Source organism: Equus asinus, chromosome 9, assembly GCF_041296235.1.
Source record: "Equus asinus isolate D_3611 breed Donkey chromosome 9, EquAss-T2T_v2, whole genome shotgun sequence".
NCBI lineage: Eukaryota > Metazoa > Chordata > Mammalia > Perissodactyla > Equidae > Equus > Equus asinus.
Window position 1 is genome coordinate 95,734,921 of NC_091798.1, and position 26,466 is coordinate 95,761,386.

Here is a 26,466-nt window from a genome sequence, read left to right on the forward strand (position 1 = left end):
GATGGGAGAAACAAAAAGAGATTCAACACTTTAATTTTGATATAAATTACGTAAATACTTTCCAAAAATATCTAAAATATTTCACTGTACAACATAGGAAAACAGTATCTGAGAAGGTAGAGACCATAGAGAAACTGTGAATTAGGCACCAAGTTTATTTACACTTAGAACTGCATGCTAAACTGCTTCATAATGCATATTTACAACCCCATAACGTTTTTGTATTCTCAATTATTCCTTCACATTTTCTGATATTTGGCATAATGTTCAAACACACTTCATACACACTGACTTCCTCTCCCAACACCACTCACAAGACTAAATAAATACTAGAGAACAAAATGGAGATCTTATTTGAAAGCTTGATCTTCTATTCACTGCAGGATGAGAGGGGCAGCTCCTTGTGCTGGAAAACAAGAGTGAAGAACTGACGAGCCGTGATTCACCTGAGAAGTGTTTCACCTCTGTTCAAGCACCAAGGAGGGACACTCATCCGGCCCCATCCAGTGGCAGCGTGCCCGGCGGGCTGGTTTCTACATCCCGTCACTCTCATAGTCTTCTATGACCAGCTCGTCATCTTCCATGTCTCCCTGGGCTGAAAAGGGCTGAGGCTGGCTGGCGGGCAGTTCACTCCCACTGCTCTGACTCAAAGGAAGAGACCAGGTTTCGGGTTCAGGGGTTTGAGTGGTCTCACCCAGTGCTTCCTCTGCAGGCTGCCCTCCACTGAGCTGGCCTTCATCTCCACTGTCGGCACCTATCATTGCAGGCTCCCTGTCCGTCAGGGCTTCCATTTTCAATCTGCAGATTCATAAGGCAGGCGTCAATAATAACCCAAGGGGATGCCTCTAAATCACACGGTGAGAGTGAGGATTACGACGCCACCTCTAGTCTTTCATTTACCTTCACTGAGCTCACCTTTAGCGAGGCCCTTTAGTTCACTTAACAATATAAACAAAAGTACAAGTAAATGACAAACTGAATAAATCATTATAACTCACAATACAAAGGAGTTGATTAATGTCTTTAGTCTGACAGGGGCCAGCCCCATGGCTGAGAGGTTAAGTTCCTGCGCTCTGCCTCGGCGGCCCAGGGTTTTGCTGGTTTGGACCCTCGGCATGGACATGGCACCACTCATCAGACCACGCTGAGGCGGCATCCCACATGACACAACTAGAAGGACTCACAATGAAAGTATACACTAGGTACTGGGGGTATTTGGGGAGAAAAAGCAAAGAAAAAAAAGATTGGCAGCAGTTGTTAGCTCAGGTGCCAATATTTAAAAAAAAAAAAGGAAAATGGGCATCAAATATGGACAACTTACAGAAAAAACACAAATAACTAAATAAACTGTTCAATCTAATTTGTAATTTTAAAAATGGAAATTAAGATAATGACTTATTATTGTCATCTTTTAAACAAGTTAGCATCTTTTAAAATAATAAAACCCAGTGGTGGCAACAGTTAGGAGAAAAGAACAAGCTGATACACTGTAAATGGACATGAAACCAGCAAAATAGTCTTGGAAGCAACTAGCAACATAGAGCAAAGGCCTTAGAAAGGTGTATACACTGATTCAGCAATTTCATTTCTAGGAAAACACCCTACATAAATAGTATTTGATGTGCACGCAGATTTAGCTACAAGGAAGGCTGGGATAATAGAAGTTGGAAACAAGCTAAATGTATAAAAATATGATGCAGGTTGAATTACAGGAAACCATGCAGCTATTATTAAATATTAATATTAAATATCAGTATTTAACATTATCAATATGAACCAAAGATGATGTTAAATATGACCGTCATAAATGAAAGATAACAGTTCTAGTCATTGTAATAAGCAGCACTGACACATCCTGCCTCGCAAGTCAGATCAAGTAGATGAACCAACAATAGCGGTCACAAAGGGTTAAAGAGCCCTTTTCAAAGCTTTCTAAAATGCCTGAGCACATAGTTTGACCATACAAATAAGCTAAGTGGAAATGAAATATATGTGTTAATCACGGATATTAGCCCAGAAGCAATTGTGCAATGAAATGAACAGTGCAGATACAGTTACCTCTATTTTTCCTAATCTGAATTTTCTATGATACGGAAATAAAAAGAGTGCTTTTGAGGTAGTTCCTGATCATCACAGGCTTCAAACCTTGGCAGGAAAGCTAAAAAGGGGTTTCCGGATATGCAAGATTTGGTGAACTAGAGGATTTCAGAGATTCCTCCACCTCTCTGATTGCAGGATTCTATTTAGTCTGATGTTACACTGTGAGTGGGTGGAAATACACTGTGAATAGTAAAAAAATGATGGGTCTACAATGCACATACCTGATACTCCATGGTGAATGGGTGAAAATACGCTCTGATATGCAATAAAATGAGGGGTCTACAATGCAATCATATCTGATACTCCACTGTGAGCGGGTGGAAATGCGCTGTGATATGTTTTTAATAAAATGATGGGCCTACAACGCAATCACATCTGATAGTCCCCTGTGAGCAGGTGAAAATGCACTGTCATATGTAATATAATGATGGGTCTACAATGCAATCATGGTCTTCAATCACTGGTACAACATGTATTTCTTGGATTGTAATTTTCAGATAACACTGATTGATTGTATACTGAACAAACAGATATATTCAGTGGATATTACAGTAACAGCTCTTTGAAAATTAAAATGATCAGCTTACCTTCCAAAGTGTCGCTTCAGAGGAAGCCTTCCAATATCTTGGATAAAAGAAATCTGAGCTGAAACAGAGATTTAAAAAAACCTTTAAATAGACATTTCTCCAAAGAAGATATACAAAGGGCCAATGGGAACAGGAAACATACTCAAAATCGCTAATCATTAGGACAATGCAAATCAAAACCAAGAGATACCATTTCATACTCCTTAGGATGGGTATTATCAAAAAAAACAGAAAAGAACAAGGTTTGGCGAGGACGTGGAGAAACTGGAACCCTTGTACATTGCTGATGGGAGCATAAAATGGTGTAGCTGCTGTGGAAAATGGTAAGGCAGCTCCTCAAAAAATTAAAAATAGAACTACTATATGATTTAGCAATTCTACTTCTGGGTATACACCCAAAAGAACTGAAAGTATGGTCTAAAGAAATATTTTGTACACCCATGTTCATAGTAGCTTTATTCACAACAGCTAAGACATGGAAGCAACTTAACAGTCTACTGACAGAGGAAGAGATAAACAAAATGTGGTGTGTATATAGAAATATAATGGAATACTATTCAGCCTTAAAAAGGAAATTCTGCAATGTTATAACATGGATAAACCCTGATAAACACGTGTGTGGCTTCAATCTTGCAAGTTGACAAAGTTCTGGAGCCTGGCTGCACTACAAGGTGAACATGCTTGACACTACTGAACTGAATCCTGAAACATGGTTTAAGATGGTAAATTTCATGTTGCGAGGAAACACGTGTTCAAGAAAATCTAACAGCAAGAGCCTGCCACACGTAGGCCACGACCGGCTCCATCCCTTCCTCAGCTTTAGGGAGACTTCCTTCCAGGTGGGTGCAGCCAAGAACCCAGGGCTCCCTCCTGCTAAGTGTGCCCAGCCAGACCCACCCACAGGATGGAGGCCCCACCCCAGTGCACAGCAGGCTGAGAACACTGCCTCCTTCTCCACCCACGATGGCCCTTCCCCATCTCATTCGCAGGGCGCAGGGACCACGCTGGGAGAGGCCGAGCCAAGATGGGCAGAGGCCACCTCTAGTGGACCTGGAACAGGGGCTCAGGGCTTCCGTCCAGGAGGAAGAGGCATTCTCCAGGAAAAGAGAGCTGACCTCTGCCCACAGGAATTGAGTCTATTTGAGTCTACCCACAGTGTGGGGGCTCAAGTCTAAGGGCCCTCTTGAAATCAACGGCTCCTCTTAAAAAGCAACAGACTAACAGAAGCCAGCTAGTTCATCACAAAGAACCAGAGAAAGTCAGCTAAGAAGAGCCCTCCAGTGGTCAGAACAGGAGACCGCCTGGAAGTCTACACCTGGCCAAACTTAATGGAACCAGAACATGGAATAATTTATGCCCCATGGCATGGCTGAAAACAATGGAGCAATCAGACAGTAATGAGAGCAGCACAGCAGGCTGGTGTGAGAACAAACGAGGCAGGCAGTTTAACAGAGAAATAAAGGAAAGAGAGGCAGAGAACTGTGCTGAAACCAGTCACCCCAGGGCAGCCACCCCGACAAGGGCTTCACACTGCAGGGGAGGAGCCTTCATTCAAACAGCTGAGCCAAGTCACTAGACAAGCAAACACGCAAACAACAATGAATACAAGCCTGGGGTGGGGGTGCTACGGGGAATCAGTAGCCAGAGCTGCTACAATATAGTACCTAAAACGTCCAGTTTTCAACAAAACATCATGAGACTATGCAAACGAACAAGAAAGTGCGACACACTCACAGGAGAAGGGCAGGAGCAGAAGCTGCCCAAGGGCCCAGACAGGGAATTTAGCAGACGAAGACGCAAAGCAGCCATTAAAAAGCAGCCATTAAATTACGTTCGAGGAACAAAGGGAAAGCATGCTCAAATAAGTAAAGGAGCTACAGTGACAGTGTCTCATCAGATGGAGAAGATCAACAGAGAGAGAAATTCCAAAAAGAACCCAACGGACACTGTGAAGCCAAGAAGTACAATAACCAGAATGCAAACTTCATCAGAGGGGCTTGAGAGTGGATGTAAGCTGGCAGGAGAGAGGGTCAGCCAACTTGAACACGGAACGACGGAGCTCATGCAATCGAAGAAAAGAGAATGAAAAAAAGTGAACAAAGTCATCAGAGGAATGTGGGATTCCTTCAAGCATTCCACAAGCTCTAATGGAGGACTAGAAAAGAGGACTGGGAGAAAGCAGAAAAAATACAAAAATAACGTCTGAAATGACATAGTAAATAAAATGAAACAGGATAAAGTTGATAATAAAAAGGAAAAGCCAAAATATCCTACTTTTGACTAAATTTTATAAACCTTCTAAAGTAGGCAAATCCAACACTCTTGGGGTTTGGTGATACTCACCTCTTTAAGAATCCTCTACACAATACAACCAGGATTTTTATAAAACAGCTTTTTGATATGAAAACTGAGAGCTGTGATCCTAGAATCTGAATTTTTAACTGGTGGATAAACAGTTCTCCAGACTCCAGTGTAAGGAAGCTAAACCAGTACTTCTCACACCCCTCAAACATCTCACACCCACAGGAACCACCTGGAGGATCACGTTAAAAGTGCACATTTTCAGATCCTGCATTCTCTCAAGCTTCCAGGCAATGCTGATGCTCCTGGTCCAAGGAGACTCTTGCTAATCAAACTGATTCCTGGTCCCACAGCTGGGAGTGGGGACCGGGAATGTGGCCAGCTCGCCAACATGAGCTGGTAGCAGTAGGGCTGGCTCTGAGGGAACAGCCGGTGTTGTCAGGAGACAGCTTATACACAGAGGAACTGAGCAAACAAGTGGACAGACTTAGCAAAATGGGAGCCAGGTTTTTCATTGCCCCAGAAGGGAGGCCCAGGCACTGGAAGAGGAAGTTAGAACAAGCTCTCCGGTGTTAGACTGGGATGGAAGGGACTGGTGTGAACTTGCAGTCTACACACACACACCCTTTCCCAGCTTTGTCCCACTGAAAGAGCCTAGAAACAATGACACTCCAGTAGCAATGAGCACACCTAGTGCCCAGATCCTGGTTTCTAAACATCATTTCCACTAAAAGGAACCAGAAGCTCCTTGAAATTCCTGATTCCAGTCCTGGGGCAGTGAAAGTGAAAAACGATCCTGGAACATCTTGTATCAGAAAGAAAGTACTCCGAGTAACGGGAACACATCGAAAGGCAGAGAGCTACCTTAAAGCAGCTTGCACTGGCCAAATCTAGACAATGTGAGACCAAAATACATAATGATAGTGAGGAGCTACGATGGAAAGAATAACAATGCAGAGTCCATCCTAACACAAAAAGACAAAGCGGGAGAAGACACAGCAGCACCTTTACAGCACAATTCACAACACAAGTCCAGCAGGAATAACGCCATCAGAAAATCACCATTTACCAACCATCACAGTCAGGAAACAATCATCAACAGATGCTATAAATACTGGGTGAAATTTACATAGTCTCAGTATCTCCCCACAAAATAATAACTTTACACTGGGAAACCTGAGAGATATCATCTTACCAAATAATAAAAGTTAACGTCACCAGTAATGGTATAAACAGACATCAGACTCTCTCGCTATGATGCACTGAGAACACAGCACCACTTCTGTGGTATTGCCACCAAAATCCATATCCTGAATCCACCCGTGAGGAATCATCAGAAACACCCAAACTGAGGGACAGTCTACATTGTAACTGTCCTGGATGCTTCAGAAGTGTCCCGGACAAAGGCAGACTAAGGTGCTGCTCCAGATCAAAGGAGAGTAAGGAGACACAGCACCTAAATAAGTACAGCCTGTGGTCCTGCAGTGGATTCTAGACAAGACGGACAACGAGCTTTTGTTGTTATTTCACAGAGGACATTACTAGGACAACTGGCAACATTTGAATGGAGTCTATACATCAGATGGTTCATTTCCCGATTTTGATGTGCACGCTGTGGCTATGTAGAGAGCGTCCTTGTTTTCAGAGTGCACGCTGAAGTGTTTAAGAAGAATGGGCATCGTGCCTGAAACTTAGTCAAACATGATTCAGAAAAAATACACGTATGTCCTTGTGTGTATAAAGAAAAAGAGAGAGAGAAATGGTACAAATTGAACACTGAGGAATCCTGGCGAAGGACAGATAAGAATTCTTTTGTACCATTCTTGAAACTTTTCTCTAAGTTTGAAATTGTTTCAAAACCAAGTTAAAAAAACTAGGATAATCCTAAGAATAACAGGTAAAAGATAGGGAAATCTCTGGAATCTGACCCACAGACTAATCATATCCATTGTTCGAAAGCCATCCCACTTCTGCCTGTGAACACACAATACTTAAATCTTTAGGTACCAATACTCTTAAAAGCCGCAAGACGTGACTCAGCGTTATGAAAGTAGGCATTTCTCGATAATCCTCTCTTCCGCTCAGTCATAAGGCAACCCTATCTTTAAAATTTCTGAGCAGTTTGATGAGTTACGTGGTAGATTATCAATTTTTTTAATATTACACAAATTCTCTGTTCTACTTGGAAGATCAGCATCACAGCCATGTGACCTAGGACTGTTAATGAAATGTGGTCCTTAAAATACACACTAAAAAAGGGAAAAATTGGTAAAGTTCATAACAAGGCAAATCTCAGTAGACATAAATGGCACAAGTGTGCACTGCCCAAGGTATACTCATGTTTTTAGCATTATTTATAATTTCAAAACTTAGAAAGACAATATAAACATACTATTAATGGACATTGCTTGTAATATTGAAATCAACAAAAATATCTACCAATAAGGTTAAATAAAATTATTACAAATTTTGAAAATATGAGTTAGACTTGATATACTTTAGCATTGCTGCTGTTATATATGTTGAAATCCTAACCCCCATGTGATGGCACCAGGAGATGGAGCCCTCATGAATGGGATTAGTGCCCTGACAAAAGGGATCTCACAGAGGGCTCTGTCCTGCTCTGCTCCCCACCATGTGAGACTACAACGGGGAGACAGCAATCTGCAAATGAGAAGCGGGTCCTCACTAGACACTGGCCCCTTGACTTGGGACCTCCCAGGTTCCAGAGCTGCATCAGCACAGATTTATAAAATATGGAGCACTATCCATGGTATGAGACGTAAGCAAATTAAAGCTTACATCTAATATTTGGATAAGCACAGAAAACATCTGGAAGAATTCACACCAATCTGTCAAAAGGAATTACCTTTGGTTACAGGGGACTTTCAATTTTTACTTTATATACTTCTGTATTATTTGATTTGTCCTTTTTTTTTTTAAATATCTTCTCAAAGGATTCCTTTTTTCCTTCTTCTTCTCCCCAAAGCCCCCCAGTACATAGTTGTATATCCTAGCTGTAGGTCTTTTCTGGTTGTGGCATGTGGGACGCCACATCAGCATGGCCTGATGAGCGGTGCCATGTCCGCGCCCAGGATTCGAACTGGTGAAACCCTGGGGCACCAAAGTGGAGCGTGTGAACTTAACCACTCAGCCACGGGGCCGGCCCCTCTTTCTTTCTTTTTTAATCAAAAAGCATATATTAATTCTGGATCAAAAAAATAAAGGGAAAAAAACTTAGTCTCATTAGTAATAGCAATAAGTTGACCCACAAAAAGATGATGTTATAAAACACTACTCCTTGGGGAAAATAAAAACCCATGTTATTACCTTGATTTCTCATTGGAATGGTTAACAAAGCAAGGTATGGCAACAGCTGAGTTTGGAGGCACAAAGCTGGTAAGCAGAAGTCAGAAAAAAGTGCTTTTGCTGTCAGGCAATTTTCCCGATACTATACAGAACAAAAGAAAAAAGGATGAAATGAAACATAAAATTGTGTATTCCTAGACAAACTAAGTTTACTATATCACAAAAGTGTGTGGGTTTATACACTACAAATATACTTTTAAGAGTTTATCTAATTAGTCCTTTATAACTGTCCTAGCATTATCTAACAAAAATTTTACCTACATAACTATTTCACATTTGACATACAACAACAAGAATTTTTTAAGAGAGACTTAAGGTGGGGGAAAAAAACCTTAAAAATCAAAGGAATTCTGTTCATGAGCATATACACTTCACAAATTATGTGAGGATACTGTTTCTCACAGAAAGAGTCACTGTTCTTCAGGTGACACAGGCCAGGCACACGGCGAGGCTGACAAGGAGGGAGGCGCGTCTGCCTAGAGGAGCTCACGGTCTTAGAAGAGTTCACACACAACTGTAACGCAAATTTAGCGTACGTGCAACGAGGGACACCAACTGCTTAAAAGTCAGGAAATTCTCCAAGAAATCTGTTGGGAAACTCTCTCAGGTAATGGATTAGGCTCCTAGTTAGCCAGGTTTTTACAACTGGACGACATATTAGAGACGACCTGGTTCAGGGGTCACAAACTGAGGTGCCACAGGAGCCAGGCAGGTGACACAATCCTGCGTGGAGCCGTAGGGCCCAGTGCTACCTACCACTCCCGGCTGCCTCACTTTCCATTTTTTCGGGAGATTCCAGAAACTCTGAAGCCAGAAATTCACATCTGAGTTTTAAGCATTGTACCGATTTTTAAAGATTGGCAATTCATTTAAAAAAATTTGTGTGAGTGTTGTATTCAACTTGTGACACTTGTTTTTGGCCTCTAATTCCAGGCTCTACAAAGGCACAGCTGTGGAAACTAAGTGCACATGAAGTGAAATAACTTGTCCAGATGGTTAGGGGCAAAGTCAGGATTCAGTTTCAACCAAACTAAAGTACAATTATAACTATACTTTGATTCCAATTATAGTCAATAAATAAAATAGGTATGTGCTTTCAAATTTCACGTTTTTTTCTTTAAAGAAATGATTACACATTTAAGAAGACTGTCCTTTTTATGTTTTATCATAATTCTACAAAAATTTTAAGACTTAGCAATTATTTTTAAGAATGAAACATCATTTTTATTTCTTTTTTAATTTTTTAAATAACAGCTTTATTGAGATATAGTCCACACACCATAAAGTTCACCTACTGAAAGTATCCAATTCTTTTTTTTTTTTTACCTTTTTATTTATTAGAAACCACTGGGGTTTGTGCAAAGGTCGAAAAGTTGATGCTCCTCCTTGGCAATGAGCAAAGCCTCGGGCTCTGTTGGAATGCATCACGCCTCTCGTGGCTATAGACGTGCTATATTCCCTGAGTAGAGAGCGTGTCTAAAAGAGGACACAAGATGTGAAATAAGTAAGAGATTTATAAAATAGTAGTATCGGTACTGCTGACACCAAAAAAAAAGACTAGTCATATTAAGTCACTGTATTGTTTACTTTTCTCAACATCACCACAGCCCTAAAACTAATATGCAACACAGGGCTGGCCATGTGGAGTAATGGTTAAAGTTCCACGTGCTCTGCTTTGATGGCTTGGGTTCGTGGGTTCGGATCCTGGGCCTGGACCTACTCCACTCATCAGCCATGCTGTGACAGTATCCCACACACAAAATAGAGGAAGACTGGCACAGATGTTAGCTCAGGGCTAATCTCCTCCAGCAAAAAAAGAGGAAGATTGGTAATGAATGTTAGTTCAGGGCTAATCTTCCTCACCGAAAAAAAAAAAAAGGCTACAAAATCATTAAAAGCAAATTCAACTGAGACATAATCAAATGCTGTATGTGAATTCTGACTGGATCCTGGATGGGGGTGGGGGAAACAACTTTAAATATTTTTGAGGCAACGGGGGAAATGAGAATAAGGACAGTCTGTTACTGAACTCATGTCAACTTCCGCATCCGTGCTAATGCTGTGTGGCTGTAATGGAGCAACGTCCCTGTGCAGGCTTCAGTATTAAGTGTCACGATGTTTGCCATAATTTCCAATTATTCAGCGGAGACAAATGAGCAAAGACACAAAGATTAAGCAATGTGGCAAAATGTGCAAAACTGGTGAACAGAAGTTAGAGGCACACAGGTATTCATTGTACTATTCTTCCAACTTGTTTATAGGTTGGAAAACTTCAACCTAAAAAGGAGCAATATAAAAAACTAAGCAAATGCAACTGCTGAATGAAGAACCTCAATATAATGCAGAAACTATGTAAAACATAATATATATAAAACATAAATGTTTTTTATTGTAGCTTTCCTAATTTTAATTATTAATGCTATCTCAGTATTTCAATACAGAGAAATATTAACATATCACAACAGTGCTGTCCAAGAGAACTTTCTGTGATAGAAATGTTCTGATTCTGGGCTGTTTAACACAGTAGCTACTAGCCACACGTAGCCATTAAATGCTGCAAATGAGGCTAGTGTGACCAAGGAACTGAATTTTAATTTAATTTAAATAGCCACATATGGCTAGTGGCTACCACGCTGGTCAGGGCTGTGTTAACATGTTAAGAAAAAATACAAATTTTATAGTGAATAGTTTCAAGTCTGTTAAAAAAAATTGAAAAACTAGCAAAGTCTAGAAAGAAGCACATTCTTTCCCTTCTATCTACTTTTCAATGATTGTCAAAATTTCTGAATATATATTAATTTTACAATCAAAAATAACTTCAGAAAAAATGAGTGCTATATTATCACCAGGAAAATCAGATTAACCGCTGAAGCTTCATTACAAACACTGGGTTGGATGAATTAGTTTTATCCTAGTTAAAAAGACGTTACATACGATAATGTCAAATAATTAGGAATAAAAGTAAACTTGCTTTCTCAATTCTGAGGAAATATTCACAAACGAAAACATTTAAGTCAAATGATCTTACATTCCAGTTGCCACTGAGGGTATCTGCAAAACTCAGAAATTCACTGGCTCTCACAAGGTCATCCATCTCCACGAAGAAATCCACGTAGTTCTGGTGAAGATATAAATTAAATAACTCTCCTGGCATGTGTGACATTTCTACGACTTCCTACAAAGAGAAGCACACGTGTGCCGTTTTGTTAAAAACTCAGTGGTCAACGCACATGCCCACAAAAGCCAACGGTACACATCTCGTAAGGAGGCTGAGCGCCATCAGAGACTTTACCTCAGGCTGGACAAGCAACGCATCCCGTTCATGCTCCGACAAATGCCGAGGCAGGCGAGGTGAGTCTAACCCTGTTAAAGATGCCCCTGTGAAAACAGTTCTGTAATTATTACAAATAACACCATATTTATAACCATAGAGCACCTCTCATTTGAAGGGTTTTCAATGCTTTAGGCGCATAATGCCAAAAACACTAAGCAAGGTGTTAAAAACAAAACCCACAACAACTGGGAGCTGAGGCGAGCTGGCTACTATCACTCTCAGCGAGAACGACGGGGAGAATCCTGACGCCTGGATCACGGCTCTTCTAGAATTAAACCATTTCGTTCCCAAGCACTCTGCATTTTGACTTGCCAGCTCTGCGCTGCTTGCTTCTTTGGATTCTCATCTCAGTACAGGTTTTTACTGCTTTATTTGCTGTGTGGGAAGACGCTGCTCTCTGCACCAGAGAACAGGAACCCCATTCCCTAAGGCAAGAGGTGATAAAGGAGTGTTGAGGAGGGAAGAATCGGTGGGAATGGTCACCGAGGTCTGAGGGGAGAGCAGCCACGGACAGGAGGGGCTTCAGTCCCACCAAAGTGGCGCTGCCTCATTGCCTCAGGCTGTGTGAAGGTTCCCACTTAGAAATCCCAATTTTCGACCATGGAAAGAAGGAACTGAGAGACATGAGCCTAAAACAGGAAGGACGCTGGAGTGAGGAGAGAATGAAGCAGAAATATAGAGACAAGAAGAGGAAGGAGAGAAAAGGTGGAGAACAGGCATGAGAGGCAGCCCCAGAGTCTTACAGGAAGACAAAAACTGGGGTTTGAAACAACTGGATTTTTGGCAACCAGAAATGAGTCTCAGATGGTAACAGGCATGAAGATTCAGTGAATGTCTGTTTACACTGTAACTCGCTGACACAGCTACTTTACAAGAGATCTGAAAAACGGAGAGAAAATTGAGGATACTGTACACATAGGATATTTTTTCTTTTTGAGGAAGATTAGCCCTGAGCTAACATCTGCTGCCAATCCTCCTCTTTTTGCTGAGGAAGACTGGCCCTGAGCTAACATCCGTGCCCATGTTCCTCTACTTTATATGTGGGACGCATGCCACAGCATGGCTTGCCAATTGGAGCCATGTCTGCACGCAGGATCCGAACTGGCGAACCCTGGGCAGCTGAAGAAGAGTGTGTGAACTTAACAGCTATGCCACTGGGCTGGCCCCACACAGGACTTTTTTTGTTATAACACACAAAGCTATTCTAAACTACAGCAATGGTCTTCCTTCAAAGTTTTGTGTAAATTGTTTTATCTATATAAAAAGCACGTCAGATGAGGAAAAAAAAAGCAATCCTAAGTTTCTTCCTGCAGGATCATAAGCCTGAACAGGAGTTCAGGATTCTATGGAAAGGAGAGACAATGTGGGAGCTTAGAGACGGTGATGGGGGTGGAGGGGCTGAGGGAAAGCAGGCCGTAGGACAGAAGGGGTGAGTGGAACATGAGCAGGGGAGAGAGCAGCTGGTGAAGAGAAGAGAAGCGACAGAGGATCCAAAGAAACGGGCACCCACTCGGCAACCCGCCCGGAGCCTGGGGCCGGAGCTCAGGCTGGGAGGGCTCTGGGCTACCGACACTCGCCACTAAGTCCAGATGGACCAGTGCCTTCCCTTCACAAACTAAGTGGTAAGATTTGCAGACGTGGTGAAGGCCCACAGCCAGTTTTACACTGAACCCCACTCGCTGTCGGAAACACTCACTTAACAACACTTCCCGCCATGTCTCAGGCCTTGCTCGGCAGTGCCTGACCTAGCCCCAGCTCTTTCTGGGAACAGAACCAAATACATCACAGTTTTGAAAATGTGGTATTTTATTTCACTTATAAGACTGATATTTAATAGATTAAAAAAAAATGTGTAAGGTTTTCTTACTTTTGCAATACAGTATTTTCCCCAAAGCTCTGAAGAGAAAGAGAGAGACATCTTTGCCACCAACAGCTTGGGCCTCTTGACTTTCAGAAACTTGATCAGGTCTTTTTCTTTGTTTTGATTTTGACAGCGCAGCATCTGATTTTAATGAAAACATTCCTTTTTTCCTTTGCCATAAACTGTTCTCGCCTAAATAACAGACACCCAAGTGACAATATTTAAAATAAAGTTAAAATATGAAAATTAAAACTGAGAACATTTCAGATATAGTTATACTAATTATTCTAATTAAAATGTTTCTCTAATAAACAATTAATTATAAAATATGTGAACTGAATTGGAATCCTCTTTGGGTTACTAAACTATTAAAATGGAATAAAATGTCATCTGAAAGTATCTCTTGACACAGACTTCAAATTTCACACACACAAATGACGCACTCTCAGATAGTCGTTATCACCTTGATTTCTCCTGCTGTTACGTGCAAGGTACCGTTCCTGGTGCATGGTACGAACTAACTAGCTTAATCCTCTCGACGACTCTCTTAGGGAGAACTGTTACCATACAGAGTAAAGGAATAAGCCACAGAGGTGAAGGATCTGGCTCCCGGCCATCACGGGCAAGCGATTTGCAACTGACAGTCTGGTTCTGCGAGCCGTGCCTCACAGCTACTCTACGTCACCTCTCCACTGACGCGGGCGGGCTCCATTTTATGAAATACCTGTGTCCAAATTTCACTCGTAAACCTATGTTTAACACTCAGAATGCATCACTTAAGGAAAGCAGCCTGGAATAGCAGAAAGAACACCGGATCTGGGTTGGGATCCTAGTACTGTCTACCTCATTAGGCTAGTCTGAGAATTAAATGGAAAAACATATAAGTAGCTAATACAGTTCCTGACCCACTCAAAAATTATTTTCTTCTCTTTAAAATTTCTGAGCTCAGAGCAATAATGTTATAAATCGTAGTTAGGATCCAAAGTGGCCCACTTCAGCCCTCCTGGTCCATAATTCTAGCAGTGACCCTAAGCACCCTTTACATTCATGTTTCTACAGGAATTGGCAGAATTCTGGTTTCAGCTGTGTTAGGCTGCCTACTTCTCCACAGCTATTTTGACAAACGAAGATGTAAACTAAATGAACAGGTTAGACTTGTGGGTAGAAACCAGGATTTCAGGTGGATTTTGAGAGCTCCAAAGATGGCTTTTAATTTTTTAAGGCCAATTCCTCAATGTTAAGCATCAAGCAGGTCACCTGTTAAAGGTTTTCTGACGAGGACTGTGTGCAGTCAACCACAGTCACTACCATTAGTGGGGCCACCCCTTTAATCCAGCATGGCTATGCACCCTTTTTATACAGTAATAAGGAGAAGTTACCTGATTAAACATACCATATGCAAGTCAGCATGAAATAAGCTCAAAAGTGAACCTACTTAGCACAGTATTAGTAAACGCATCAACAGCGGGCCATTCATGGAGCCCTTAATACGTGTCAGGTGTCACCTCCCTTCCTGTTCACACTCATGAAACAGGCTCTCACATAAACACACAGTGAGAAAACAGGCACAGGAGGCCAAGGCACTGGGAAGTGGCACAGCCAGGATTTCCACCCAAGAAGACTCGTCCCAAATTAACTCTGAAAGGGAAAGCAGTGACCACAGAAACGAGTCGGGTTTTGTCTCAGACACACGGATATGTATGATGACGTCTTCAGAGGAGTGTGTTGCAAACGTACATACAGAATTTTATGACAATGTCTCTAAAGAAACAGTTAAGTGGAAAGAGGTACATATCAATTACAGGTTAAAATATGTTTAGTTTGATTTCATTTCATGAACACTTAAGAGAAAGTCATTACCTACACAATGTTACAGAATGTACCTCCCCGTTACCTTTTGAAGAAAACTGGAGGCTGTTGATTGCGCTTCTGATGTCGCCAGAGCACCCCTGACAGAGCACCTCGAGGAAAGCTTTATCAGGGACGATGACATTTCCTCCATTCTGAAATGACAAAATGAAAATTAAAAACTACTTTCTCAAACAAAAAACCCCCAAAATCCCCCTATTTTCTAAACTACGTGGAAGTACATTAGAATCTTTCAAATTTGAAGCTAAAAACCTTCCAAAAAACCAGTCTCCTTATGAAGGTACAAGAGGCAGGGACTTATAGTCTAAGGCAAAATTTCAAGAGTATAAAATATTGTTTTACTTGGACTGCGTTACATTTTGAGGCTCTCTATCTCTAATTACATATACAAACATATATATACATACAGAGCCAAAAACCAAAATAATGCAATAAAATCAAGTATACACAAAAATGTGACAAATCTTTGAAATTTACATGAAAATCCCTACACTGGGGTTTTCAACATATTCATACAGTCTGTTGAGTATAAAAAAGCCACAATTGCATCAACTCATACTTAAAGCCTGAGTTTCATACAGATATTTTATATAAAGTGTGTATACATTTTAAAAGCTATGTCTGCAAGTTTAACAATACAGATGCACATACATACACTTGCATATATATGTGGATATGACAGGCCACGCATCACACACTTCGTAGTCCAAGAATAAGGCAGGAAAAATTTATCTATCTCCTCTCCCCACTCACAAACCAAATGGTTTACTGACAACATGACTCAAGTTGAATTCATCCAACTATTCATAGATCATCCCATTTCAGATCTGGTCAAAACTGAATAAAACAGAAAAATAGGACTGTGCTACAATCCTTCAATATACATTTTTATTTTAACTTCATTAACCAACACTGTTTCAGAAGTCTATGAAAGGTTACTGTCTTCTGTTAGCCTCCCCAAATCCTAAACTGTCACAACTGTTAACATTCTAGTGAGTACCCTTCCAGACCACTTTCTGTGCATACATATCTCTGAGTATATGTAGACACACAGTTACTTTTTAAACACAAGTGGGATCATATTATATGTATTCTATGATGATGTTTTTACTTGACATCATTCTTTGTGATCCTTCTATGTTAGTACCTTTAAATCTATTTCATTTTAAAAAATGTTACGGGCATACCATAATTTAACTAATATTCCCCCAGTAAAGGGACATTTCCACTGTTTGCAGTTTTCCACCATTACAACCCTACATATGTATCTCTGCCCACACGTGGACACTTCTGTAGAAGCAGAGTGCCCTCCAGTGTCTCTAACAACTACCCATTTTCTTTTTCTTACCAATGGTATGTGAGAATGCCCATTTTTCCATATCTTTGGCAATCCTGTTGATCAATCTTTAAAATTTTTTGCAATCCAATACATGAAAAATGGTCCCTGGTTTAAAAGTGACTTTGTCTGATGGCCCGCAGGCTGAACACCTCTCCTACTTACTTGCACTGGTATCTCTTGTGTGCTGGCTTCTGTTTTTAGCCTCCTTTTGTTTACACATTCAGGTGGTAACACTCTGTTACATAAATTGCAAATATTTTCTTCCATTCTCATTCCTGTCTTTTTACTTCGCTAACCACATCTTGTCATTTCCTGATTTTCTTTTTTTGAAGTAAATCTATGGCTTTCAGGCTTTTGTCTCTTGCTCAGTAAGACTTCCCTCCAACCCAGAGTAAGCATTTTTTCCTAATACTCTTCTAATTTTGAATTTGCACCGAAACCTTCAGCCCACCTAGCAGGTACTTTGTGTACCACAGGAAGTAAAGAAGCAGCCTTATGTTCTCCATGGGGCTATCCAACTGTCCAACACCGCTCACTGCCTCCACCAGTCTCCTCTTTCCCCAGTGATGGAAAACGCCACTTCCATTTTACAGAAAATCCCCACTGGCACATACTGCTCTATTTCTGTGCTGTCTTCTCATTTTATTCTTCCATTGGTCTATCACGGCTGAACACACATGGCTATAATTTCTATAGTTTATATTGTGTCCCAATACCCAGAGAACAAGTCTCTCTTCATTTCCTTTCACAAAGTTTCTTGCTTGTCCCTGGGAACTTCTCTTCCAGATTAACCTCATTCTTACTGTGAATACATGTTATTTAAAAATTGTTTTGAGAGGAGTATTTGTTTTTGAAAAATCCTAGATAGGGATTACTTGCCAAAACGGAAATGTAATTTGGAATCACAATCCTTGCTGGCTGAAGGAAACATGATGATGTTCAGTACTATGAACATGCAAAGACGGCTGAAATGTGTGTCAGCAGTTTCTTCCACGTTTTTGAGGAAGATTAGCCCTGAGCTAACGTCCACTGCCAATCCTCCTCTTTTTGCTGAGGAAGACTGGCCCTGAGCTAACGTCCATGCCCATCTTCTTCCACTTTATATGTGGGACGCCTGCCACAGCATGACTTGCCAAGCAGTGCCATGTCTGCACCCGGGATCCAAACTGGCAAACCCTGGGCCGCAGAAGCGGAACGTGCGCACTTAACCGCTGCGCCACCAGGCCAGCCCCTCTTCCACATTTTATACACTTAATGATATTAGATAAGACCAAAAATCTTTTTCTTATAAAAACAGAGAAACATCTATTTAAACTTAAAAAGCCACTTAAGGGGCTGGCCCCATGGCTCAGTGGTTAAGTTCGTGCTCTCTGCTTTGGTGGCCCAGGGTTTCACCAGTTCAGATCCTGGGTGTGGACATGGCACCGCTCATCACAGCCTGAAGGACCTACAACTAGAATATACAATTATGTACTTGGGGCTTTGGGGAGAAGAAGGGAAAAAAAAAAGATGATTGGCAAGAGATGTTAGCTCAGGTGCCAAACCCTAAAAAAAAAAGCCACTTAAGATATTCAACACTCTTTCTTATTATAACTGGTTCACTTAAGATGTCAACACTCTTTCTTAACAGAACGAGCAGAATTCACTAAGCTACAGAACACCAGAGGTTGAACTCTTCTTTAGATCTTGCTATACCATCATTAGCATCCTTGGGGACCCCAGTGTCACAACATCCGATTTTATAAAAGCTTGAGGGCCTGGCAGAGTGCTTGCTGCTGCCCCTGTGACGTAACATATCAACGGCAACACCCACAGCACACGAGCCCTCATGCTCTTGCAGTCAGCTGTTTAAAGTACAGCACACCATACAACGAAGAAGTGACGGGACCTTCTACTAGTAGAATACAACTAGCTAAAGTAAATACCACTTGTAATGTAAAGACTCGGTCTTTTATTTTTTTAAAGATTGGCACCTGAACTAATATCTCTTGCCAATCTTCTCCTTTTTTTCCTTCTTCTCCCCAAAGCCCCCCAGTAGAGCTGTATATTCTAGTTGTAGGCCCTTCTGGCTCTGCCATGTGGGACGTGGCCTCAGCGTGGCTTGATGCTAGGTCCGCACCCAGGATCCGAACTGGCAAAACCATGGCGCCAAAGCAGAGCACGTGAACTTAACCACTTGGCCACAGGGCTGGCCCTCTATAATGACTTAGTCTTAAAAGAAGTTTTGATCTAATGTGATAAAGTAGTTTAATGTTGATCATTTTTATTATATCTTAATGTTTACTGACTAAATATTTAAAACTGTAATTTGTAGTTATCATGCTCATAGTAGAGAATATAGATGTTTTTCAAAAAGACAATAAAAAAATCACAAGTAATCCTACCATCCAGAGTTCACTACACTTAGCATTTTTATGTACTTTCTTCTAGTACATTTAGGTTCATGTACATCTGTGCTTTCTCCTGTTACTGACAATTGTTTTGTTTTAGCATAGTGAACTGGAGTCAGAACAAAACTTCAAACCCATCTGATACTTAATACAGCGGGATGATCTGATAATAGTATTGTGGGATAGCATGTAAGTTACTTCCTCCCAAAGCTCAGTTCCCTTACCTGTAAAACGGGGATAAGGTACTAATTTTGTATGGCTGTGGTGAGGGTTAATAAGATCAGGTATATAAAAACACTTTGCATAGTGCCTGACACACATCAATGGCTAAAGACACCACTTCTACTGTTAGCATCATCATGCAATTTCACATCTTGTTACTTTTAACTTGACAGTAACTTGTGAGTATTTTCCCGTGATACTAAATGTTCACAAAACACTAATTAATGACATAATAGTTCACCATGGTAACTGCTCCATCATTGGACTCTGTTTCTAACTTTTCACTATTAATAGCTGTTATTTATTCAGCTAAGTGCTCTACACACATTCTGTTTTGTTTAATCCTCAAGACAACTTTTTCCTTGGAGATTTCTCAGTTCCTACGATGCCAGCAGTGCAACAAAGAATTGTGTCACGTAACATCTAGTTGATTTGCAGCAGCAGGGCCCCCTAGAACCATGCTGCCAGGAGGAAAATTTCATTCACTAATTATTTTTTTTAATATTTTTTGGTGACCAAAATTGGCCCTGAGCTAACATCTGTTGCCAATCTTCCTTTTCCCCCCCTTTCTCTCCCCACAGCCCCAGCACACAGTTGTACATCCTAGTTGTAGGTCAGCCTTGATGTGCTATGTGGGAGGCTGCCACAGCATGGGTTGATGAGCAGTGTGTAGGTCAGTGCCCAGGATCCGAACCTGTGAACCCTGGGCCACCAAAGCAGAGTGCGTGAACTTGGCCACAGGGCTTGCCCCTCATCAATTTATTTTAACATCATCTTGATAAGAAAGATAGAAAAAACGATGCATTAAAAGTGACAACAGCTATTTCACAACGTTAATATACTTAACGCTACTGAACAGTATACTTAAAAATGGTTGACAGTATAGTTAACAATACTGTATTACATATTTGAAAGTTGCTAAGAGAAGACCTTAAGTGTTCTCACTACAAAAACATAAACGGTAATTATGCGACATGATGGAGGTGTCAGGTGTTGCTACGGTGGTGATCATTCTCCAACATATAAGTGTATCAACTCAACAAGCTGTACACTTTAAACTGACATGATGTGATATGTCAATTGTATCTCAACAAAGCGAGAAAAAAATGTTAAGATGGTAAATTTCACGTTTTTTACCACAATATCAAATTTAAAAAAAGTGACGAAGGACTAAAGTGGAGTTGGACTGTTGACGGCTAACGTATCTAGAAGCTAGGAAACAGTTTCTTGATAATAGACACAATTTAAAATTCTAAGCCAAGCAGAGGGAAATTTACCTCATAAGTTTAATAGTGGAAAAAGGTTAAGGATTTTTAAAATCACTATTTCCTACATTTTCTAAAATGGCATGCCTGTGAGTGTAATAACATTTTTTAATTCTAAAAACTAAAATAAAAATGTCTCCAACTCAAGTTTACATAATATCACTTAAGTTTGGCTTTTTGTAATTACAATATAAGATTCAAATTAATCAGTGCTTAAGAGACTTACCTTATTAGTTTCTCTTGTCACTATTCGATTAAGAAATTTCATCATAATTGTTGGTGCCACAGGGTTGAAACTGTCAAAGTTTTATAAGGAAAGATAGTGGTTAAAGGATTAATTTAAAAATGCAACGTGTATGTGAACATCATAAGCAGAAACTTCACTCTCACCTAATGCTTGATATAGCACACTCTTCCTGAATCTCTTTGGGAAATAGCAGCCTTTGATTGCCGTCTCCACTGAGACTGTCAGAGACTATAAATACTAGAGGACATCGACCCATCTGCACATACTTCCTGAAATAAAATACAGCAATGCTGAAATTTAAGCCACTTGACATTTAATTTGGAGTTTTACAAAACTTCACTGAAACTCACCTTAGAACTTCATGTAAAGTACGAGAATCTCGATAAAACTGGTTAGGTAAATCCTATCGAAAACACATGATGGATATGAGTTCAGTTTTATTCCCATGTAAATTTATTTTTAGATTTATATTTACTGAGACAGGAAAAAATGTTATCTACTCCATGTATTATAACTAGAACTCTTACAGATATTAGGGGAAACATGAAATAGCTGATATCCTAAACAGCAATACCCATCAATGGGAAACCCGATTTTCAGAGCAAATTTCTTAGGGTCACTACCAGTTCTCGTATTTTCACTAAGACATCATTTTCCAAATATTTCTTTTGCTTTGATACACAAGTCATTAAACCTTTCAAGTTCATTAACCTGTAGCTACTCCATTCAAGTTTACTGAAAAAGACAGGTTTCTACCATCACAAAGCCTTTACGTTATACTTTATATTTACGTTAATATTTACCACTATTAATACCACCGAGAATTAATGCCATTATCCCATGAGATATATCTTGCAATTGTTTACTGAATAGTTATAGCAGGATTTCAAAAGCTGTCCTTACTTCAACCAGAATTATCTTCTTATCAGTTCTCAGATCATCTCCAAGCATTTGTAGTTTGTTATATTTTGTTGCTCTTAGTAGAAACTCTTTAAAAACTGCTATCTGAGACTGATAGGGAAATACATGGAAGCTTGATTCTGAAAGGAAACATATTTAACACCTTTATTTTCAATGAATTCTATACACATCACTATTACACGTAAGTATGTAATATACACATATATATTAATGAATACATTTACATATACGTGAAGGAACTTACAATACTGTAGACTGTTTCCTGAATAAGCAAAAGTGCTCAAATTTAAAATAGGATATTAATTTCAACAGACAAGAGTCATGGACAACAGTAATTTTTCTATAGCAATGGCTATAACATGGAGTCACTGACTTCAGAACACAGCTGCCCGTGTAACATTCACCCAACTGGTAAAAATACTTATGACTTTGCCTACACAATGAAGTCTCTCCAAATGAGTGTGTGACTATAAATGAATTATTTTCAGTAACAAATGTTTAATGACAAAAACAGAATGATTGATTAGTGAGCCTGGGAATAAGGGAAGTTCTTTGAAGCCATGTTTTACATAGAAGACTATTTACAAGACTTGCTAGATTGTCCACAGTAACGTCACTGTCTAGAAAGGAGTAGGAATTTCAGGAGCACAGGACACTAGCAGCATAAGGGTGTGCATACTAAAGACACAGTATGCAGAGCATATTAAAGAAGGTCTCAGAAAAGAGATTTCGAGGAATATTCCACATTGAAAGAAAATCGCCCTTCTACAGAACCCCTTTCACTTCAAAGTGGCCCAGGAGATCTGGCCACCCCTCATTTAGTTACTTACAGTAGTAATAAGAAAAACTATCAAAGTAAAAAATCCTGGTGCTGGAGTATTAAGCTTACAACTATATATGTTGGTTATAACGTACCACATCTTTAAATTGGTACCATTATTATTTTTGGATGTTTGTCTTCAAGCCTCCTTCCAAATTTCAAAGCCAGTCTTTGCCTTATGCTCTGATGTGATTTGATTCTAAGAGGTCTGATCTAAGCTCTCTAGTTGGAAGGTAAGTTTCTTCAACACATCTTAAGGCTTGATTTACATTTAAACAAAGAGATTTTATTTGCACTGTCTAATTTCCTAGCCAGAGCCTGGAAAAAAGTAAATACATAACACAAACAGATCAGCTTGTTATCTAACAAAGCAGTGGGGACGTCCTCCTCAAAGCACCCGTCTCCTCTAGAGCAGGCTCCCTTCCCTTCCTTCTCCTGAACTGACTGCTCTCTGCACGGGAACTATGGGAGAAAATGCACCCGTGCGGTTTCCTCTGCTGCTCGGACTGTGAGGCAGGTGGCGCCAGGCAGATGCCAATCTAGGACAGGAAGGCAAAACCCTCCTCTCGGAAACACAGACCCAGAGGATCTTAGGAATCTTAGGGATACACATGGGAAGTTTGTCTCCAAACTCTTTTAAGCTCAGACTTTCTCCACTATTCCCACTACCTTCACAGCAAATCTTACCAGGATTAAATAGCTCTCTGAAATCATCTTTTTGGAAGTCTGGTAAAATTGGATTAATCCACTCCTGTACTTGAATACCATGCTCCTTTGATAATATTTTTATAGTCGTTGTTTTTCCACATCCAGGAGGACCTGTTATTAATAAAATAGATCCACCCTGAAACCAAATACAAACATTAATTAAAAATCAAAATCATTGGAATGCTAGAATATTACGTATGAATTTTCTTTCTAAATATTAATTACTTCTATAAATATTTACTAAATGTCTGGAATAAGCAGACTAAATTTCACAATGATGCTAGCTGGAATAAACCAGCTTTAGATAAAATACGACAATCCTACTTCCTGAACTTAAGTGTAGCTTCTGATACTTCTTCATCCCTGCATTATGTCCCTCCCAAGGACTACTGAGCAGCCAAATTAAAACAACTCTTCTCCAGCTAGGCTAAAAGGTAACGTCTGAAATAAATATTTTTAGCGGTTACATGAACTCATTCAATTCAATCTTAACACAGACATCTCTCTGGGTGATACACTTTGATACTATACCAGTATAATCTGTTTATGGGAGACCTCAGTTTGGATATCAGATTCTCTTAGAAATGTGTATTAAGACATATATTCACCAGAGATAGGACTCTAACAAGAGACTAGAGGTTGTAGGTCCCAGTAATATTCCCCCTTACAGTCAATCTGATGAAAAAGGTAAAGCTCAAATAAGTTGGGGGAAGACCTCCTACCTCCAGCAGGGGGCTGTGATCCTTGCTCACGTGCTTACCTTTAGGAACTAGTGTAGGGTGGGCCTGCATACTCAGACCCAGGAAAGAATCAGTTCCACTTTCTAAATGGATGTGTGCATGAGTTATAGTATTACTGGCTATGAGTTTAATGTTAAAAACTCAATAGTCTATATTAAATATGGTATCTTTAAACAGAAACACATACAAAACAAGATTATATATTGATGGGTTGATGTAAATGTGACAGAGAAACAATAGTTTTCGCAGGAACCTAACCCTGTATTTCTCTTAAGGACAATCAATGGTTTGCTATTTGTTAATTCTTTGCAGTAACTTTACAGAACATAACTAATGCAAACAATGGGACCTGACTACTTCCAAGCAGACAGCTTTTAAAAAAAGGAGATGATGATCAAGCATGGCAGCCATGCACTTTTCTCACATAATAGAGTTAAGTGTCTGTTTTTTGTCACAGTGAGTAGAGTCACAGAACAAAAGTTGTGCTTCCAGTAAGAGAACTGGGAGGTAGTCTATTGCAACACTAAAACATAATCCTCCCACTGTCTACACTGTAACAGTTTTATAATATTTTGAAGGAAAGAAGTTGCCCTGAAAAATGAAACTCAGCAAATATTTGAAGTACTTACAACAAATTTTTAAAAATAACAATTTTAGCTTGCTCACAGAGAAATCACCAAATTTTTTTCAATAAAAATGTCTTGTAATTACTGACATCATTGAAACTTTTGTATAATGAGTATATGATTGGTTAAAGTCCAACTTCTTGGAGGGAAGAAGCTTTTAAGACTTGTTTTAAAAGCTTTAAAAATATTTAAAAGAAATATTTCCCCAATACCTATGCATGTACACACACACCTTAGTTCATCCAATTGGTAGAATAATAACACACATGCAGGTTTAAAACATGATAATGTTTACACGACAAAAAGTACAGATAAGTGAGAAAACACGGTGGACACTGAAAAATATAAACTATTGGCTGGACTAACCAAACAAATCAATGAGAAAAAGCCTGGATGCAAGAGGCACATCAGGGTAACTGCCCAAGAATCTGCACTCAGAGATGAGAGATTTTTTTTGAAGAAGAAGATGAGCCCTGAGATAACGTCCACTGCCAATCCTCCGCTTTTTGCTGAGGAAGACTGGCCCTGAGCTAACATCTGTGCCTATCTTCCCCTATTTTATATGTGGGACGCCTGCCACAACATGGCTTGACAAGTGATGCGTAGGTCTGCACCTGGGATCTGAACCAGTGAACGCAGGCTGCTAAAGGGGAACGTACGAACTTAACCACTGTGCCACCAGGCTGACCCCAAGAGGAGAGATTTTTATGAGCTGGAGGAGGAAGACCAATGCTGACACTGAAAATCCACCTTGAATACGTTACCTACACCCTAAACCAAGGGTTAGATCCACAGCCAGACAGACAGGACCCTGATTCAAAAGAGAAGGACCTGTTACCACTGGAGGCAACTAGAGCCCCTAATGCTTCATCTGAACTTTGAAAATTAACAGGAATGACTGAAAATTTATCCTGTCCTTCCAAATGGAACTGTACTTAAAGGTAACTAAATAGCCCCAGCTAGTGACGGCAAACTTTTCTTTATGGAAAAATGTCAGCTAACAATTATAGAAATAATAATAGAATTTAAAAACCACCATTTCACAATCTTAACAAAATAACTGATTCAGGCAAGGACTGAAATCGGATGCTAAAGCATTTAAGTAAAAGACTGCTGGGGGAGTGGACACCTACACGTTGCCGAGTGTCCCCATAGATGACCTGCCAGTTCAAGACCATCGTCTCTTCAACCTAGTGATCAAACTGAACAGCAAAGACAGCAGCAGAACCAGACTTATGTTCTGATATGATGCAATATACAATATATACCACGACCTATATAGTATTCTTGCAAAAATGTTCAACTCGAGCCTCATCAAGCCCTTGATTCAAACTTCCAGGTTACAGAAAACGTGGGGCAGAAGAACAAGTCAGTCATCATAAGGAGGAAAGAGTCTGACAAATCCCGAGTGTGAGGCTGCCACAAGTCCACCGGCCTGCGTCTTCAATAAGTCAATGTCTTGGAGAGAAGAAGGGCGTGAAGGGGATTTCTAGATTCAAAAGGACCTAAGAGATGGAACAATCAAATGCAATGTGTGGTCCTTGATTAGACCCTGGTGTGAGAAACCAGCTGTAAAAGACATTTTGGGGACAACTGGAGAAAGGTGAGTACAAACTGAGCATTAGCCAACATCAGGGAATTACAGATAATTTTTTTAGACAGAGTAATGGTATATATGGTTAATCAGAAAAATGCTTTTTTTTTAAACAGGGGCATACTGAAACTTCTAAAAGTCTGACAAATGTCATATGTTTATAATTTACTTTA

General features: G+C 40.1%; 1 protein-coding gene across 2 annotated transcripts in view; it reads right to left on the bottom strand.

Annotated features, from left to right (window-relative positions):
* Positions 1–17: 17 nt before the first annotated feature.
* Positions 18–26,466, bottom strand: part of RAD17 (RAD17 checkpoint clamp loader component) — a 31,276-nt gene continuing 4,827 nt past the window's right edge. For both annotated transcript variants that reach the window (XM_014851930.3, XM_044778076.2), the window contains exons 5-17: positions 23,313–23,469; positions 21,788–21,924; positions 21,235–21,287; positions 21,028–21,153; positions 20,864–20,933; positions 15,447–15,555; positions 13,559–13,744; positions 11,650–11,735; positions 11,386–11,532; positions 9,684–9,833; positions 8,319–8,439; positions 2,688–2,745; positions 18–798 (exon numbers count right to left, since the gene is read on the bottom strand). In XM_014851930.3, the coding sequence (XP_014707416.2) occupies positions 534–798; positions 2,688–2,745; positions 8,319–8,439; positions 9,684–9,833; positions 11,386–11,532; positions 11,650–11,735; positions 13,559–13,744; positions 15,447–15,555; positions 20,864–20,933; positions 21,028–21,153; positions 21,235–21,287; positions 21,788–21,924; positions 23,313–23,469 (1,665 nt within the window). In that variant the 3' untranslated portion in view covers positions 18–533. The remainder of the gene's footprint in view (positions 799–2,687; positions 2,746–8,318; positions 8,440–9,683; positions 9,834–11,385; positions 11,533–11,649; positions 11,736–13,558; positions 13,745–15,446; positions 15,556–20,863; positions 20,934–21,027; positions 21,154–21,234; positions 21,288–21,787; positions 21,925–23,312; positions 23,470–26,466) is intronic.